Source organism: Vombatus ursinus, unplaced genomic scaffold (genome assembly GCF_900497805.2).
Source record: "Vombatus ursinus unplaced genomic scaffold, bare-nosed wombat genome assembly UNPS02014863.1, whole genome shotgun sequence".
Classification (NCBI taxonomy): Eukaryota; Metazoa; Chordata; class Mammalia; order Diprotodontia; family Vombatidae; genus Vombatus; species Vombatus ursinus.
The window spans coordinates 35164852-35181091 of NW_020954641.1; the positions used below are offsets into that span (position 1 = coordinate 35164852).

The 16240-nt window shown below is 36.0% G+C and overlaps 1 protein-coding gene across 1 annotated transcript in view; it reads left to right on the top strand.

Moving 5' to 3' along the window:
- Positions 1–14880, top strand: part of LARS (leucyl-tRNA synthetase) — a 52292-nt gene extending 37412 nt beyond the window's left edge. Inside the window, exons 28-32 of the mRNA XM_027841823.1 lie at positions 3944–4054; positions 6981–7085; positions 8219–8314; positions 11232–11364; positions 14463–14880. Coding sequence (XP_027697624.1) covers positions 3944–4054; positions 6981–7085; positions 8219–8314; positions 11232–11364; positions 14463–14668 — 651 coding nt within the window. The 3' untranslated portion in view covers positions 14669–14880. The remainder of the gene's footprint in view (positions 1–3943; positions 4055–6980; positions 7086–8218; positions 8315–11231; positions 11365–14462) is intronic.
- Positions 14881–16240: the final 1360 nt, after the last annotated feature.

Below are 16240 nucleotides of genomic sequence, written 5' to 3' on the forward strand. Positions count from 1 at the left end.
GTGTGTGTGTGTGTGTGTGTGTGTGTGTGTGTGTGTGTGTGTGTGTGACAGAAACCCTCTTTGATCCACTTCTTGGAGAATGGGCTTTGCTTTACTTTGGCAGCTCTCCATTTGATGCCAGTTTAAAAGATTCTGACACTTAGAACTTTGGAGACTTTCAAACAAGATTTCAACAGAGTTTTGTAGATAGTTATTAAGAGACTGTTTTCTTTTTCCTCTGTGAGTTTTTCTTAGTTAAAACTATGAAGAAAGAGAAATAATGAGCTTTTCCTTTTGAGTTCTTTGTTATGACTAGAACATTGAAGGCTCATACAATCTCACAACCTTATTATAACTTCTGGTCTTGGGTATGTTAAAAAGAAATGCTTAATTTCATAATTACCTGCAGGAATGGAGGGCCGTAAAATGTGTTTGGCTCTGTCAGGTAAATAGCTATTAAATATGACAGCTCTTTCAAATACTTTTCATTAACATTTTAAAGGAAACTTAATACTTAAGGCCTATATTAGATTTTCTTGAGGAAAAAAAAAATCACCCGCAACTTTTTTCGCTCACCAAAATGTGGGAGCAAAATATGGTGGAAGTGGTACAAAATATATTTTTGTCTTTTTCATAGGAACAGTAGCAGACACAAAAACACCCAGGTGCACTTTAAAAGGAGGTGCTGTGCTGGGAAGGTTGAGAGCTTGCCAAAATATGACCTAGGTGATCAAAGAAGAATGGATTCTCAGCTTGGATTTTCCAAATCTTTATTGGATTTTCATTCCAATACTTTTCACAGATTTTTAGGTTTAATTAGCAAAGCCTCAGGGTAAAAACGTTTAAATTGAGTCAGACGAGGTTTCTGAAAAGCTAACGTCAGGCATGTGGTGTATTTCCTATAAAGTTTTGTCCTGGGGGAGAACCACACTTCTCTCCATTTGTACTGTAAATAGGACTAGATGGTACTTTTCAAGTTCTCAGATTTTGAAATTTATGGCTCTTAAATCCACTCTGAAGATAGAAAAAGTAGATTTTATCTCTGTAGGAACATATTTATCCTATTAAGTACCCGCAAAAAAGTCACTGAAAGTAGCACATACTATCTCATATATTCATAATACATCATCTAGCCTTCCAGACTTTATGTACCAAGTCAGTGTGTATTGGGCAGTTCTCTTAATTATATACAAGTAAAATTGTCTAATGGCTGGACTTCATTTGGTATAGTCAGTTTCATTCTAAATTTGGATTTTACAAATATCTTAAAGAACTTAATTTGAAAAGTTAGATTGCTTTAAGTATAAAGTTATTTAATAATGATAGCTAGCATCTATATCTATATCTATATCTATATCTGTATCTCTCTATTGGTTGGTTAGTTGTTGGCCTTTGTTCTTGAAGAGATCCCAAATTACATCATTATATTGGGATCAAGATACATCTGACTGGCTGATCAGACCAATATAAGCTCAGAAGGCTCTGCCACAGGTTGGGCACATTTAGTTCATATGAACATTTGGAGTAGAGATAGCTCCATATATCTATATCGGCATCTGTAAGGTTTACAAAGCACTTTACATGTTTTCTCATTTCTATTGAGTCATTAGTCTTTAGATGTACAAAAATTCACCTTTTCTCCTTCCCAGCTCTGCCTTCCCATTGGAAAAGAAAGAAAAACAAAACCCCTGTACAAATATGCATAGTCAAGCAAAACAAATTGTCATTGGCCATGACCAAAAATATGTATCATTCTGTACTCTGAATTCAGATTTTCTGTCAGGAGGATGGGTAGCATGTATCTTTATAAGCTCTCTGAAATCTTGGGTGGTCAATTGTGATGATTAGAGTGGGGAGGGAGGGAAAAGAGGACAGGCATTTATTAAATACCTACTATGTTGCAGGCACTGTGCTAAGCACTTTACAAATATCTCATTTGCTCCTCACAACAACTCTGAGAGGTAGATGCTATTATTATCCCCATTTTACATATAAGGAAACAGAGGCAGACAGAGGTTAGGTAACTTGCCCAAAATCACACAGCTAGTAAGTGTCTTGAGGCTAGATTTGAACTTAGTGCATTATCTACTGTGCCACCTAGCTGATGAGGGTTCTTCAGTCTATCAAAGTTGTTTTTCTTTACAGTGTTGTAATTGTATAAATTGTTCTCCTGATTCTGTCTCAAAAGTTCATTAATGTAACTGTTTTCTTGTAGCCCCTCTAGCATATTTGTCATTTTCCTTTTTTGTCAACTTTAGTTTATATGTTGTAAGGTACTGTCTCAAAGTTCTTGTGGCACTTTTTTTGGTGACAAGTAAAATAAAAGAATCCCTCCTTCTTCTTTTTGCCCTTTCCAAAATGCATTTTAGTGTCAAATCCATTAAGAAGTAAAAGAAAATATTGTTACTATTTTTTAGTATACTTTTAAATTTGGAGTCAAAAGTAACTAGAGCTAACATCATTACTCTATGTGTAATTTCAGGAAAATAATTCCACCCAACCCTTCTGTTTTGCAAAAACGAAAAAACAGATCTCCCTTAATACCTGAAACTCTGTCCTCTATCCATCTCCTTTCACTCTTTTTTTCCCCTGAGCATTGGTTGATATGAGGGGTCAGGGATTTTTGCTTAAATTTACACATAGTTAAAGTGTAGTCTTCAGAATATATGATTTCTGTGAACATTACTCAGTACTTCTGCAGTGCCTTTGTTCATCTCTTATACCCATATGAAGATCAAGGACTTATATTGTCTTCATTTTTAAGAACATCTATTTTCTCCTGCCTTTTGGAGAAAAACTTCAAAATTACTTCAGAATCTAGAGAGATTGTTGACATTGTATGTACTGAAGTGGAGTAAGCCCTTGTACAAATGCATACCAATCCGATTTAAGTACATCTTTCAATCTTTGAGTGTATGGAAATGATTCTACTTAAACACTTAATTAGAGAATTTTTTCAGTGTATTCTGTAGCTTTCCACCAAGGTCCCATTCTGATGCCTCACCATAGCTTGGAAGCAATCCAGTGTTCTTGAAAGCTGTGGTCATGGAACACAGCTGTGACAAGTCCTGTCAAGCTGAGAAAGGCCCCAAGTGTGGATAGTCCTATTGAGAGAATGTGGTACTGTTGTCTGAACCCCATTCTTAGCTAGGGTCAGAGAAGCCTCTCACTTGTTTGGTTGCCAGGTCAAGAATTCTTTTGTCCAGAAGCAACTCAGAAAGACTGTCTGCTATTAATATTATAGGGGAGTACTATATATGTAACATGATTTTTCCATCTTCTACACCCTCCCCCCAGCCCTCTCCCTCATATTAGAGAGCATGAACTTTCTGAGTTTTGAGAAAAGAGATATCTCTTCTTATATTATTTTTTTCAGATTCTGCTACAGAGTTCAGTCTACATTTGGTTTTGGAACCAAATGTCATTTAGCTGGTGCTAGACATTTCTTTGCAGCTCTCTAAGAGCTTCTAGGGATAGCAGCTGAACCCTAAAAAGATTTCCTGGGCCTCCCCGCTGTTTTTGATATCCCCTGTGGGGAGAGCTTTAAAAGTGATCACTCTTCTGTTACTCTTTGAGTAGAACTCAATATCTGCAGAATGTAAGCCTATCTTTAGAATACTCTACTTCAGAAACATAATCGTCCTTCTGATATTCTTCGGGCAAGTCATAACCCACAGTGCTCCAGGCAGCTCTCAGACATGCCATGTTGAAGAATGGCTGCCAACCTGCATCAGTAGAGGGGGTTTCCTCACTGGGGACTCCCTACTCTGATGAAATCAGCCTCTGACAGAAGAAAAAACAAATAAGAAATGAAAATGTTTCCAAACTTTATGTTGCAGAAATTCCGAATACCTTATATTTTAGTATGGAATTGAGGGTCTCTGGTAATGTAAACATTATTGATAAAAAGTATCTATGATAAATGAAAATGCACTTTTTATTTTCCCTTCTTATAATGATTTAGGCTAACAAAGGCCAACTGCCAGATAATAAGATAATTGCCAGTGAACTGGGCAGCTTACCAGAGCTGAAGAAATACATGAAGAAGGTGATGCCATTTGTTGCCATGATGAAAGTAAGTAATGGGAGAGATGTAGCAATATGAGTATATGAGAGATGACTAGGAAGAGCACTAAAGATGGAGGGTGGGAAAGGCCATGCAGATGAGAACATTTTCAGCAGAAATAGCCACCAGGAAATTTTGTTTCCCCTGTTTTTCTGATATGGGAAGCAGTCTTTGTAGAACTGAGTTGAAATGTTTTCACTAGAGGTTAAAACAGTTGATCAAAACAGGTAGCACAATGGATAGAACACTAAACTTGGAGGCAGGAAGTTCAAATCCTCCCTCAGACACTGTGTGTCTGTGTGCTGTGTGACCCTAGGTTGATCACTTAACCACTCAGCCTCAGTTTTCCCATCTGTAAAATAGGGATAATAATAGCACCAAATAGGGTTATTGTGAGGATCAAATAAAATGAAATCATTTTGCAAAGTGCTTTGAGGAGATTAAAGATTATATGAAGGTGGGATATTACCACCATTATAATTAATATTATTATTACTATTATCACTAATAACTATTAATAATGAAATTAATAATGATGATCATGATAAGAATGATACATTTTGCCAGAAAAATTAAAGCAACCTCCACTGGGTGGTTGTGAACACTGGCACAATGATTTAGCATCCCCTCTGAGATACTTAAGTGTTTTTTTAGATTATTTGACAAAATAGTTGGTCATTTAAATGCCTTTTAGCTTGGGGGAAGTACACAGTGATTTCTACAATTTTAAGGTGTCTTCATAGTCAAGATTCTGGGTCCCTCTTGGTGCTGTTTACTAGTTTAGTCAAACCCCAAAATCGAACTCTTCCCTAGTGGATGAGAGCTCCCAGAGAAATTCTGCTATTGTCCCACAATTGTGGGGAGTCCTTCTGTCTTTTAGAATGAAATGTATAATCTAAACCTGTACCTCTGAGGTGTCCTTAAGACCCTAAACTTCAAGAATTATCACAGAATCTAGGTGTGATTTGTATCTGATAGCCATCAATTGGCTTCCCTTTGACTGGGTTGCTCTTAGCTCATTGGTTCCACAGACTGCTGATCCTGCAGTTGGGCTATATGCCACATGTTTGAACATTTATGGAGACACTATAAGATCATTGGTATTAATGTAGATATGTTTTCTCCTTTGTGTGCATGTCATAAAGTGTAAACTTCTTCGAAGCAGGGACTGTTTTGTTTTGTCTTTATATTCCAGTGACTTGCACCACTTTTTTTTGTCCAGAACTGTGCCTTGTAAAGTAGGTGATTAATAAATGTTTGTTGTAGTGAATTTAATTGAGACAATAATCTTCCTCTGATGGTCGTACAAGCATTAAATTTTGGCAGAGTACATTGAAATAGTCTAATGAAATAGTTTTGAAGACTGTTATTATTAAAAATTTCCATTATTTAGTGACTAATTGAATTTAGTGGCTAATTGAAATAGGATCTAACCTATTTCACAGTATTTCAATGATAATTTCCATCAACTCCGTGTGTGTGTGTGTATATAGATACACACACATACATACTTATACATGCATATATGTGTCATAATTTTTCAGTACAGAATAGTATTTATGATGACATTATAGATTTAGAGCTAGAAGTGACCTCAAATGTTCAACCTCTCTCATTTAACAGATGGGGAAATTGAGTCCTAGAGAAGTGAAGTGATTTGTCCAAGGTCAGATGGATAAGGAGTGGCAAAAAAACCCAAACAAACCTGGTTTCAGACACAGGTCCTTTGACTTGAAACTCCACATATGACCAAGTTGATGTTTGGTATAACAAGTAGGAACATAACAGAACTTTTTCAGTGAATTTTAAGTTTGAGTAGAAAATAGTAGTTTAGCAATAGTTCATCACTGGGTCAGAGGAAAACATTCAGAGCACAGAATGCTAAACTGAAACTGTGACTTAGGAATAAAGTAGGTCCATAGTCAGTACTCGGGCACAAACTCACTTTCAGATAAATTCAAGTATATTTTAGCCATTTATCTCTATTTCAGCATATGCAGTCAAATCATACAAAGTTAGTATTTGAGCAGCAAGGTTTTTGGTTCCCAGTTCAGGAAAGTTAACCTGACAAATTGTTGGTTATATTGTGTTTGCCCTACAATTGCATGGATTTGTCTGAGTATTCAATTTGGCTTCTTTTTGCCTCTTGAAGAGTTGCAATTTATATAATCTGGAAGTTCCTTTTATTTTTCAGTGACTCAGAACTCCATTATGTACAGAACTTTCCTAAGGATGAGGGAAGCCATGCTTCACACTGTGACAGATTCTAGACATTCTAAAAAACTTGGAATAAAGATTCCACAGCAACTCAAGCATGAATGTATTCCAAGTAGTGGCCTACTATAGCTCCCCAAGAAGGCCTTTGGATGCTTTAGGCTTCTATTTATATAATTAAGAGGTGTCTTCTTAACATTCATGTAAACAGTTGTTTACAGTTTCTGATTTATTTGAGTCGGTGAGTAACAAATCATTTTCAGGTCTGGATTTTCCTATACTCATACCTAGGTGGATTCTGTAAGATGCAGTGATTCAAACTGTATATGCTGCACAGTCAGTGCTTGTTTGTGATAGGAATCATGAAGGGATGATTTCAGACAACTGTTGGCTAGACTGACTCTAAGTTATTATTGTCCAAGCAGATATTCTGGGTTTGAACATGTAATCAGCCTAAATAGTGAGAAGTCCTATTTACTTTGTAGATTTGAAAGCCTTTTGCCTTCCAGTTTTTCTCCTGCTAACTTTGTTTCATCTGACTTGATTATTGTGAGCCAGTAACCTCATTAAAATGCAAACCTAGAGAAGGAAAGCTGTGAACGAAGCTTGTCATTGAATGTTTGTGTTGAATGTTCTTTTCTGGGTTTTTTATCGGCTGAGAGAGTGGCTGTCAGATATAAATTTTAGGATATTTACAACATGACTTTTTTTTAATTGTTAGGAAAATTTGGAGAAAACAGGCCCTCAAGTTCTGGATTTGCAGCTGGAATTTGATGAGCAGGGAGTGCTTATGGAGAACATAGTCTATCTAACTAATTCCCTTGAGGTAAGATTGCCTGAGAGAACTTGTAATGATTAGCTTAGAAGGTTAAAAAGGCAGCCACAGCCCTCCATAAGTCACCATGTAGAGACCACCTCACATGCAGGGGGACTTCCTCACTTTTTCCTGACATTGTGAGTATGAAGGTAAATGCTCTGGGTATGTGCCTGTTGTCCCTTGCCCAGGTCATGAAACTAGCTCATCTTCTGTTCCTATAAAACTTATTTCTGAAGATATTATTTATTGCCATATCTTTTAAGTTCCTCATTGATTATATGTTTCAGCTTGCTTACAACCAAAATTCATTTCCCATTGGTCTCTGTGTGATATTCTTATGCATTTACCTGGAGACTGTTGTATTACATGTTTGAGGACATATGACAATGTTGGTAGAATATTGGTATTACAAATAGAGTTTGGTTTCTGGGAAGAAGAAAAAGGCAACACAATACTATTTTCTCTATTTCTAGTAAGCATTATTTTGTCAGCTTGATCTTCTGTGCGCAGTCCTTTTGCCAAATATTTATTTAATATCTTTAGTTGTACATGTGTGTGTTTTTACATGCATGTGGTCATTGTGGGGGTGGGGAGCAGCCAGAAGGGAAGGAAGGGAACCAAAGGAGGCTACAGAGACAAAGAGCAATGTCATCTGATCTCATTCGAATACTCTTGTAAAATGTTGAATTATGCTAAGGTGCTTTGTGACCCAGACAATTTTTTTCATTATTTGCTATATCAAATAAAATAGTGCCCTAGAGGAAAATTTGTACATAACTTCCAGTTGACATGCCTTAGTCAGTGGCTGCCATATTTCCATATTTTGTCTCTTTTGTCTTCCAGTGATTAAAAATAATTTTGCATGAACTTTTTCCTTTTGTTTGGAGGGTTAGATGCCAGATTTTCTTATTTAAAATGGTAAACAAACTTTTTCAGGCACATTACTGAAGGGAGCATTTAAGTATAAATATTAAGGAATGATTGATTCCAGATTTGCCAACATTTGCATGGAAAAAATAAAAATGTACATACCATTTCATATTAAATAGAGGTTCTCCTTTTGTTCCTTGGCAAAATGAGCTGGAGATAAAGCTGGTGTTAATTGTCCATAATAATCCTCCTATGTTTTTCTCACTCTTTAGTTAGATCACATTGAAGTAAAATTTGCTTCTGAAGCAGATGATAGAATCAGAGAAGATTGCTGTCCTGGGAAGCCCCTCACTGTTTTTAGAACAGAAGTAAGTTGGAATCATCTTTTGGAATTGTGGCATGTCTGAGTTGGGATGGACCTTGGAGATCATCTTAGTGCGGTCCCCTCTTTTTATGTAGGAGAAGGCTGAGGTCCAGGGACGGGGAGTGATTTGCTTGAAATTATCTAACTAATTCATTAATGGTAGAAACCAGACTAGAACTACCTGGGGCTTCTAACTTCCAGGTCGTTGTTCAATTTCCTATAATAATAGCTTCCATTCACTTCACTTATATGATGTATTAGTTATAGTTAACATTTTTTAGTGTCAACATTTTTTAACTAAAAAGTAGTCTTTAGAATATGGTTTTTCCAAGAATATTGTGAAAATTGAATTAAAAGGCTTAGGCAAGTTTTTCTGAGAGTTGGAACCATTAGGTGTTTAGATTAGTCTGGATATAGCAACTACTCAGAGCTTTTTGAGGGGCTCTAGTGTAAACCACATTGATGGATTCTCTTTAGGTCTCAGTCATAGGAATCCTGTTCAGGCATTGGCAGTCTGTGCTAAAGAAATGAAATAAGGTTTGGGGACTGCATTTTTCTGTTAATCCTAAAAGAACTTATCCAGAATCAAACTATTTGGCTAAGTTTAGAGGGCTGTGATTATCAAGATTTGTGAAGTATCCCAGTTTTCTTAGTAAATGAAGTACTTGGCTAAAGGGTACTATTCCTTTTGCCACATTTACTGGAAAACTTTTAAGTGCTTTACTTTTTATTTTTATTTTTATTTTTTAGGCAATTGGGGCTAAGTGACTTGCCCAGGGTCACATAGCTAGTGTCAAGTGTTTGGTCTGAGTCCGGATTTGAACCCAGGTCCCCCTGACTTCAGAGCCGGTACTCTATCCACTGTGCCACCTAACTGCCCCAGTGCTTTACTTTTTAAAAAAGTACTTACACATATATTTGGACTGAAGAAAATAATCACTGAATCCTGTTTACAGTCTCTTAATTGCACCGATCACTAATTCATATATTTATTGAACTATGGTGGTTTTTGTTTGTTTATTTTTCAATCAACAAACTTTTTTCTACCTCTCCTAACTCTTCTTCACTGAGAAAAAAAAAAACCTTTCCTAATAAATATACATAGTTTAGTAAAACAAATACATTCATAAGCCATGTCCAAAAATTTATGTCTCATTCTTTATCTTGAGTTTGTCATCTCTCTGTCAGGAGGCAAGTGGCATGCTTTATGAAATCATGGTTGGTCACTGTGTTGGTCTGAGTTCTCCTTCTTGACTTTATAGTGTTTATAACTCTATAGTGTTGTTATTGTCTAAAATTTAGTCTCTAAATAGTTCACCTAGTAGTTCATATAGGTTTTAACCAAGTTTCTGTGAAACTGTCCCTTTCACCATTTCTCATGGTAAAATAATACTTCATTACATCCATATGCCATTATTTGTTTAGCCATCACCCTATTATTAGGCACCCCTTCCTTAGTTTCCAGTTCTTTGTCACTTTAGAAAGAACTGCTTATAAATATCTTTGTATGTATGCATCCTTTTTTCTCTTTCTTTGATCTCTTTGGGATATGGGCCTCGTAGTGGTATTGTTACAAAGGGTGTAGTAACTTTTGAGTATAGTTCCCAACTGCCTTTCAAAACGAACAATTCATAGCTTCGCCAGCACTGTATTAGTGTGCCTTTTTCTCCCCGAACTCTCTCCAATAATTGTTATTTTCTTTTTTGGTCATCTTTGTCAATCGTGATAAATGTGAGGTAGAAGCTTACAGTTGCTTTAATTTTTATTTCTATAATTATTAGTTATTTGGAGCCTTATTTTATTTGGTTGTTGATAGCTTGGATAGCAACCTTTAAAAAATATGTTGTTATCCTTTGACCATTTGTCATTTGGGGAATGATTTTGCTATAAATTTGAATAAGTTCCTTATATTTCTTGGAAATGAGATCTATTTCAGAGAAACTTACTGCAAGTATTTTTTTCTTGGTTAACTGTTTCCCTTCTAATTTTAACTGCACTGTATAAAAAACTTTAATTTTATGTAATTAAAATTGTCCATTTTATTTTCTGTGATCCTCTCTGTTCCTTGTTTGGTCATGAACTTATCTCTTATTCATAGATTGAAAAGAAAATTTCTTACTTGCCCCTTTAATTTATTCCTTATGTGTCCCTTTATATCTAAGTCATGTATACATTGGGATCTTATCCTAGTATGTGGCTGATGTTAGGTATTGGTCTAAACCTAATTTCTGCCAGACTTCTTTCCATTTTTCCCAGCAGTTTTTGTGAAATAGTGAATCCTTACCCCAGGAGCAATCTTTGGGTTTATCAAACACTAGGCTGCCACACTGATTTGGTGTTTTTTTTGTGTGTGTACCTAATTTGTTCCATTGATTGATCTATTTTTTAACCATTACCAAGTCATTTTGATGTTTATTGCTTTGTAGTATAGTTTAAGATCTGGTGCTGCTAATACAGTGTTTTGTTGGTTTTTTTTAAAAGAGCCATTGTTTATTCTAGGCCATTAGTAGTCTATTTAAAAGAATCTGCTATGTAGATTCCTTCAAAATACTATGAATTAAATTAATTTTTTTGGTATTAAAATGCATTTATTGATATATTTTAGTTTTGTCATCTATATTTTCTACTGTATTCCTTTCCCTATTCTCTCTGAGCTACTCCTTCTAATGAAGTTTGAAGAAAGAAAGAAAAAAAAAGTTCTGCAAAACTAAGCAGCAAGTTTTTTTTAACAAGTTATATGCAGGATCTCACACCCTTAGTTTCTCATTCCTGCAAATTAATAGTGGGAGATGTCTTCTCATATCTCATCATTGGGGTCAAGCTTGATCAATATATGACTTACATGAACTGCTTTTCAGTGGACCACCCTGTATTTGTTTTACTTTAAAAAAAATTATTTTCCTCTTTTTTTTTTTTAATAGCCTGGTGTGTCAGTATTTTTGGTAAATCCCCAGCCATCCAATGGTCACTTCTCAACCAAAATTGAAGTCAGGCAAGGAGACAACAGAGATTCATTAATCAGGCGCTTAATGAAGATGGACAGAGGAATCAAGGGTGAGCCACTACCTTCTTTTCTTTTCTTTTCTTTTTTTTGAGCCACTACTTTGGAATACAGAGTTGACATTTATTTTAGCAGTAAACTATGTGTTTGATCCATTTCAGGGAAGCATTAGGAAAAGAAGTAGCTGACTGATTTAGGGAGGTAGAATGATGTTACGGGAAAATTACTTGTCCCAGGAGTTAAGAGAACTGAGTTCGAGCTGGGGCTCAGTCACTGTGTATATATGTGATAGTGGACAATTTCTTCTACCTCCTGAGTCTCAGTTTCTTGAGGCAGTGGATTATCTCTGTGATTCTGTGACATTGTTGTAGACTTCTTATTTGTAAAAAATTACAATGCATTCCTGTTTGGTAATGGTTTTTAAATCAGTATTATATAACATTAGAGAGACATGGTGGTATGGTGGATAGAAGGCAGACCTTTGAGTCAGGAAAACATGGGTTCCTTTCTTGCCTCTTATATATGCTGGCTATGTGACTAGCCATGGGCAAGTCACAGCAAACCTCTCATTGCCTCCAAAAGAGTTTATGAATGAGCCAATTCTCTGTATTGGTATTGGGAATTTCTACTCTGAGAGTCCCATACACCAGTGAAATTATAAGTCTGGTCCAAAAAAAGTCCCAACTTCAAAATGGAATGTAGTACCAACATCTCCCTCAAAGTACTTGGATACTGACCTGACAAAGTACTCCAGAATTGTACTTACCTCTGGTAATTCCCTTTCCTAAGCTTTTGGAACAGTTTTTGTCTGCCATGTCTAACTAGTCATGGGCAATACTTTTTTTTTCTTCTTACATTTTTCTTTATATCTTTGGTTATTATATCATTTGCATTTCCAAATGCAGCTTTCCCACCTTCCTTATTGAGAGCCCTCCTTTATAATAAAAAAGAGGAGAAAAAAATTTCAGCAAAACTAACAAATGCATTGACTGTCTGACAATATGTGTAATATTTCAAACCCCTAGCCCCCCACCTCTGCAAAGAAAGGGAAAAGGTGCATTTCCATAGCAACCTTTTCAAAAAGTATACTAATTTCTGTTTAATGATGATAAAATTTAGGACAGTAGATAGAAATGTTAGCATGAGATTGATGCCCTTCAGCCACAGAAGAGATCGTCTCTTGAGATCTTTCTAGCAGGCTGTTAACAATGCTTTGATTTTTGAGGATGATTGCCTTTAGGGGATGTGAAAGAGTTGAAACTTGATAGCACAATTTTTAGTCTCTCTTTTATAATAGTTGGCAAATATGCCAATTAGTACACATTGTATTGAGGGTGATTATAATTCAGGTCCAGGAGAAGCTGGACTAAAGCTATCATTTCATTCTACAAAGGCCATTTGATGAAAATGGTCTCCCCACAAAAGATGTGAACCAGTAACTTACAGGTGAAAAGCTCTGTATCACATTTTCTATTTCCCAAGACTTTAAATCACACCATCTTTTTCTTCTCCCTCAAATGCCTTAATTTGTTGTAGAGTTGCAGATTTAAATTTTAGTTTCTTCAGTGATAGAGAAATCTCACATAAGAAGTTGAAGTGTCTCAAAAAACAACAAAAATTGTTTGATAGTTATGAAAGACAAAGTCAAACTTCAGAGCAAAATATGTTTTACCTCTTAGAAGCCTGATTGAATATGGAGATTGCTTGGGAGCAGTTTACTTTAGAATTCCTTGGTGTAGTGAGATCTGAGGTGAAAGGTGGTGTATATAAATATCTCTTGTTGTGACTTAACCAGTGCTTTTATGGTAAAATGTCTTTGTGTTACCTTCTATTGTGTAAGTTCAATTGTGATGGCTGTTCATGCTTAGTTTTCCCCTTTCCCAGATAAAATTCTGGTCATATATGAAGGTTGTTTTTGCTTCTTATTGCTCATTTTAGTTTGTTGGGTCAGTATTCTGTTGATGAATTGATTCTGTGATTTCCCCAGAGAATCTCAGTAGTCTTTCAGTTGTGCTTTGCCTTGGGTACCCCTGGTTGCTGATGATTGCCATATATGTCCCAAGATCCACATTTTAGTTTACTGTCCTTAGTCCCTTGCTTCCTGAACTATAAGACTTGTGCCTGGTTGGCTTACACTCGTGGCATAACCTGCAGTTGAATTCATGATTGCTTTTATCTATCAGACCTCTTAAACTAAGCTTAGTACTGTCAGGGTAGCATGTGGAAGAGTCTATTCCATGGACCTCCCAGGGAGATGGTTTAGAAAGGGGTAGTGGCAATTCAAAGAACATCTGTACTTTTTGGAGACTGTTAAATTCACAGGGTGACATGTAGAATGAGGTATAAAACCTAAGCCTCAGCATTTATAGCCACATACTGTGGGCTCCTAAACCATATAAAATTAAACAGTTTTGTGTTGGGAAGCCTCAGCATTGCCAGAATAATAAGTGAGTTACATTTGGGCTGGGTTGTTTGTTGGCAGGGTTGATGGAATATAAATTTATTCAAAGGACAAGTGCTTTGCTTGCCAGGATTCATCTTATCAGGTCGAGAAAGAGTAAATCAAGAAATCCTCAAGCAGAGAGCACTGGAACTCATCCAAAGGCTTAAAATTGTTAAAGCTGCTCCCTTTTCCTGTACCTCCTCCTTCCTTTCTTGCCATTCATCCTTGAGCAAAACAAGAGTCTGGTATTGCTGTTCCTCTCAGTAGTAATACTTTCCTCCCAAAAAGTACATTGAGAATGGTTCTACAGTTCTCTTAGACCCGCTGCTACATTTGGGGAAGCAGAAAAAGAAAGAGATGTTTCACAACACTAAAAATTGGTTAATGCAAACATATGAAAGTGATTTGAGAGGCTGCATTGGATATGACTCTTAAGTTTGCATAGACCTTTTCTCTTCTCCTCTATATTGTTCCAGGAGATGTCAGTGTTACACAGATTCATTGGTCAGCTTTTATCTGGTGAAAGCTGATAGTCATAATTTAGTACCCTGTTGGATTTTTGTTTTCTGAGATTGGGGCTGCTTTAATAATCTAACTGGGGGATTTTTATTTAGATAGGCATTAACAGCTAGTGTGTCTTACATATGTGATGCTCCATCATAGGCTCAGTTAGTATCATACTCACATTTGTAATCTCTTCCACTATAGATCTTACCAAGGTAAAACTGATGAGATTTGATGATCCTGTGTTGGGACCTCGTCGTGTTCCTGTCCTGGGAAGAGAACACGTGGAGAAGACCCCCATTTCTGATCATGCTGTATTTCATGTGGACCTCATGAGCAAGAAAATTCACCTCACTGAAAATGGATTAAGGGCAGATATTGGTGATTCCATCATCTATCTGGTTCATTAAATTGCAGACAGATTTGGCTATTATCAACACTGGCTTGAGGGATATCATTAACCTGATTGTGTATACAAATTGGCCTTGAGAATCTCAGAATGGACCGAAACAACTGTCGTTTCTAACCATTGAATTTTGCGTGTAATCTTGCACTGTCATCTTTGAGATCTGGCTATAATAAAACTTTTTTCCCCCTCTTTTGGATCTAAGTTGAGAACTAATATTGAATGTCTCAGAAGCTTCCTATCTTTTCATTATTCATACTGAGCTATCAATATATTTTTATGAGGTGGTACTTTGTACTGTTTATAAAGTTCTGTGGAGTATCTAATAGCTATTAAAAATGTATAAATTTTTGGAGTAAGACAGATGTAAGCACAGAATCAGAGGCAAAGGTTTTGGCAACTTTAGCCTGCATACTTTTAGATGCTTAAAAAAAAAGAATTGAACTTTTGATGTTTTTACAAGCCTCTAATTGAAGGGAGAAAAATCTTATGATGGCATAAAGAAGAAATATAAAAATCTGAAGTTGAGTATGATCAGGAGATGTTTGATAGAAAGAACTTTGCAGAATGTCTGACACCCAAATGCAGACTACATTTCTGTTCTGTTCACACATTTATAACATTAACAAAGAATAGAAATTGGTGACTTTTCTCTTAGAAGGATGGATTTGAATGGAACCATAGTGGTTTGTGAAATTTCAGAGAGAACTTCCCTGTTCTAGAGGTACCTATTTAGATTTAACAGTAATCTTTTTTTCAGACCAGTACCAAATTTCCAACAGTTTATTGCATCTAGGATTAAGTTGAACACTAAATTTAGTATTTTTAAAAGAAATTTAATATCAGAAATTTTTTTTTAACCAAATTTGTCTTTTCATCAAATGATGTTTAAATAAAGTTAGATGTTGACTGTACTATGTGGGCTTAACATTATCCTTGGTAGAAAGATTTCATATTGCCTGTGCCTCATTTCTTTCCAAGATGAAATATAATTTTAAGTTGGAATGTTTCCACTTCTTCCAACTTTCAATATGAGTATTCTAAGACAATTAAAGAAACCAAACTAAAATCTAGGGATCTCTCCAGTCCCCCCACCCCACCCCACCCCACCCTGCCTGGTCCATTCTCTACTATGGAGCCATGTACTCTTTCTTTGATGAGCTGCTTGTTTCTCAGTTTTATAACAGTTCACTGTGCCAAGTTGATTGCCTGATCATAGAATTTTAAGACTAGAAGAGACTTTTAGAGATAAATTATATAATTCAGGCACCCCACTCAACTGTTATAAATAGTCACTAGTCTTAATGACACCAGAGTAACTCAAGATGTATGATCATCAGCCATGTACTGTGGTTTCCTGCTTTGAATTGTTCATTTTTGGCTGATATATGTTACTCTCCCTTGCCAGGTTCAGGCTGTGGTACTCCACCCATGTTGCCTTTGATGCGCACTGAGTAATAATAGTTGAAATTTACATAGTATGTTAAAGTTTGCCAAGTATTTATACAAATATATATGTGTATATATTTGTCACCTTACTTGAGCCTCAGAACAACCTTTTAAGATATTTTTATCT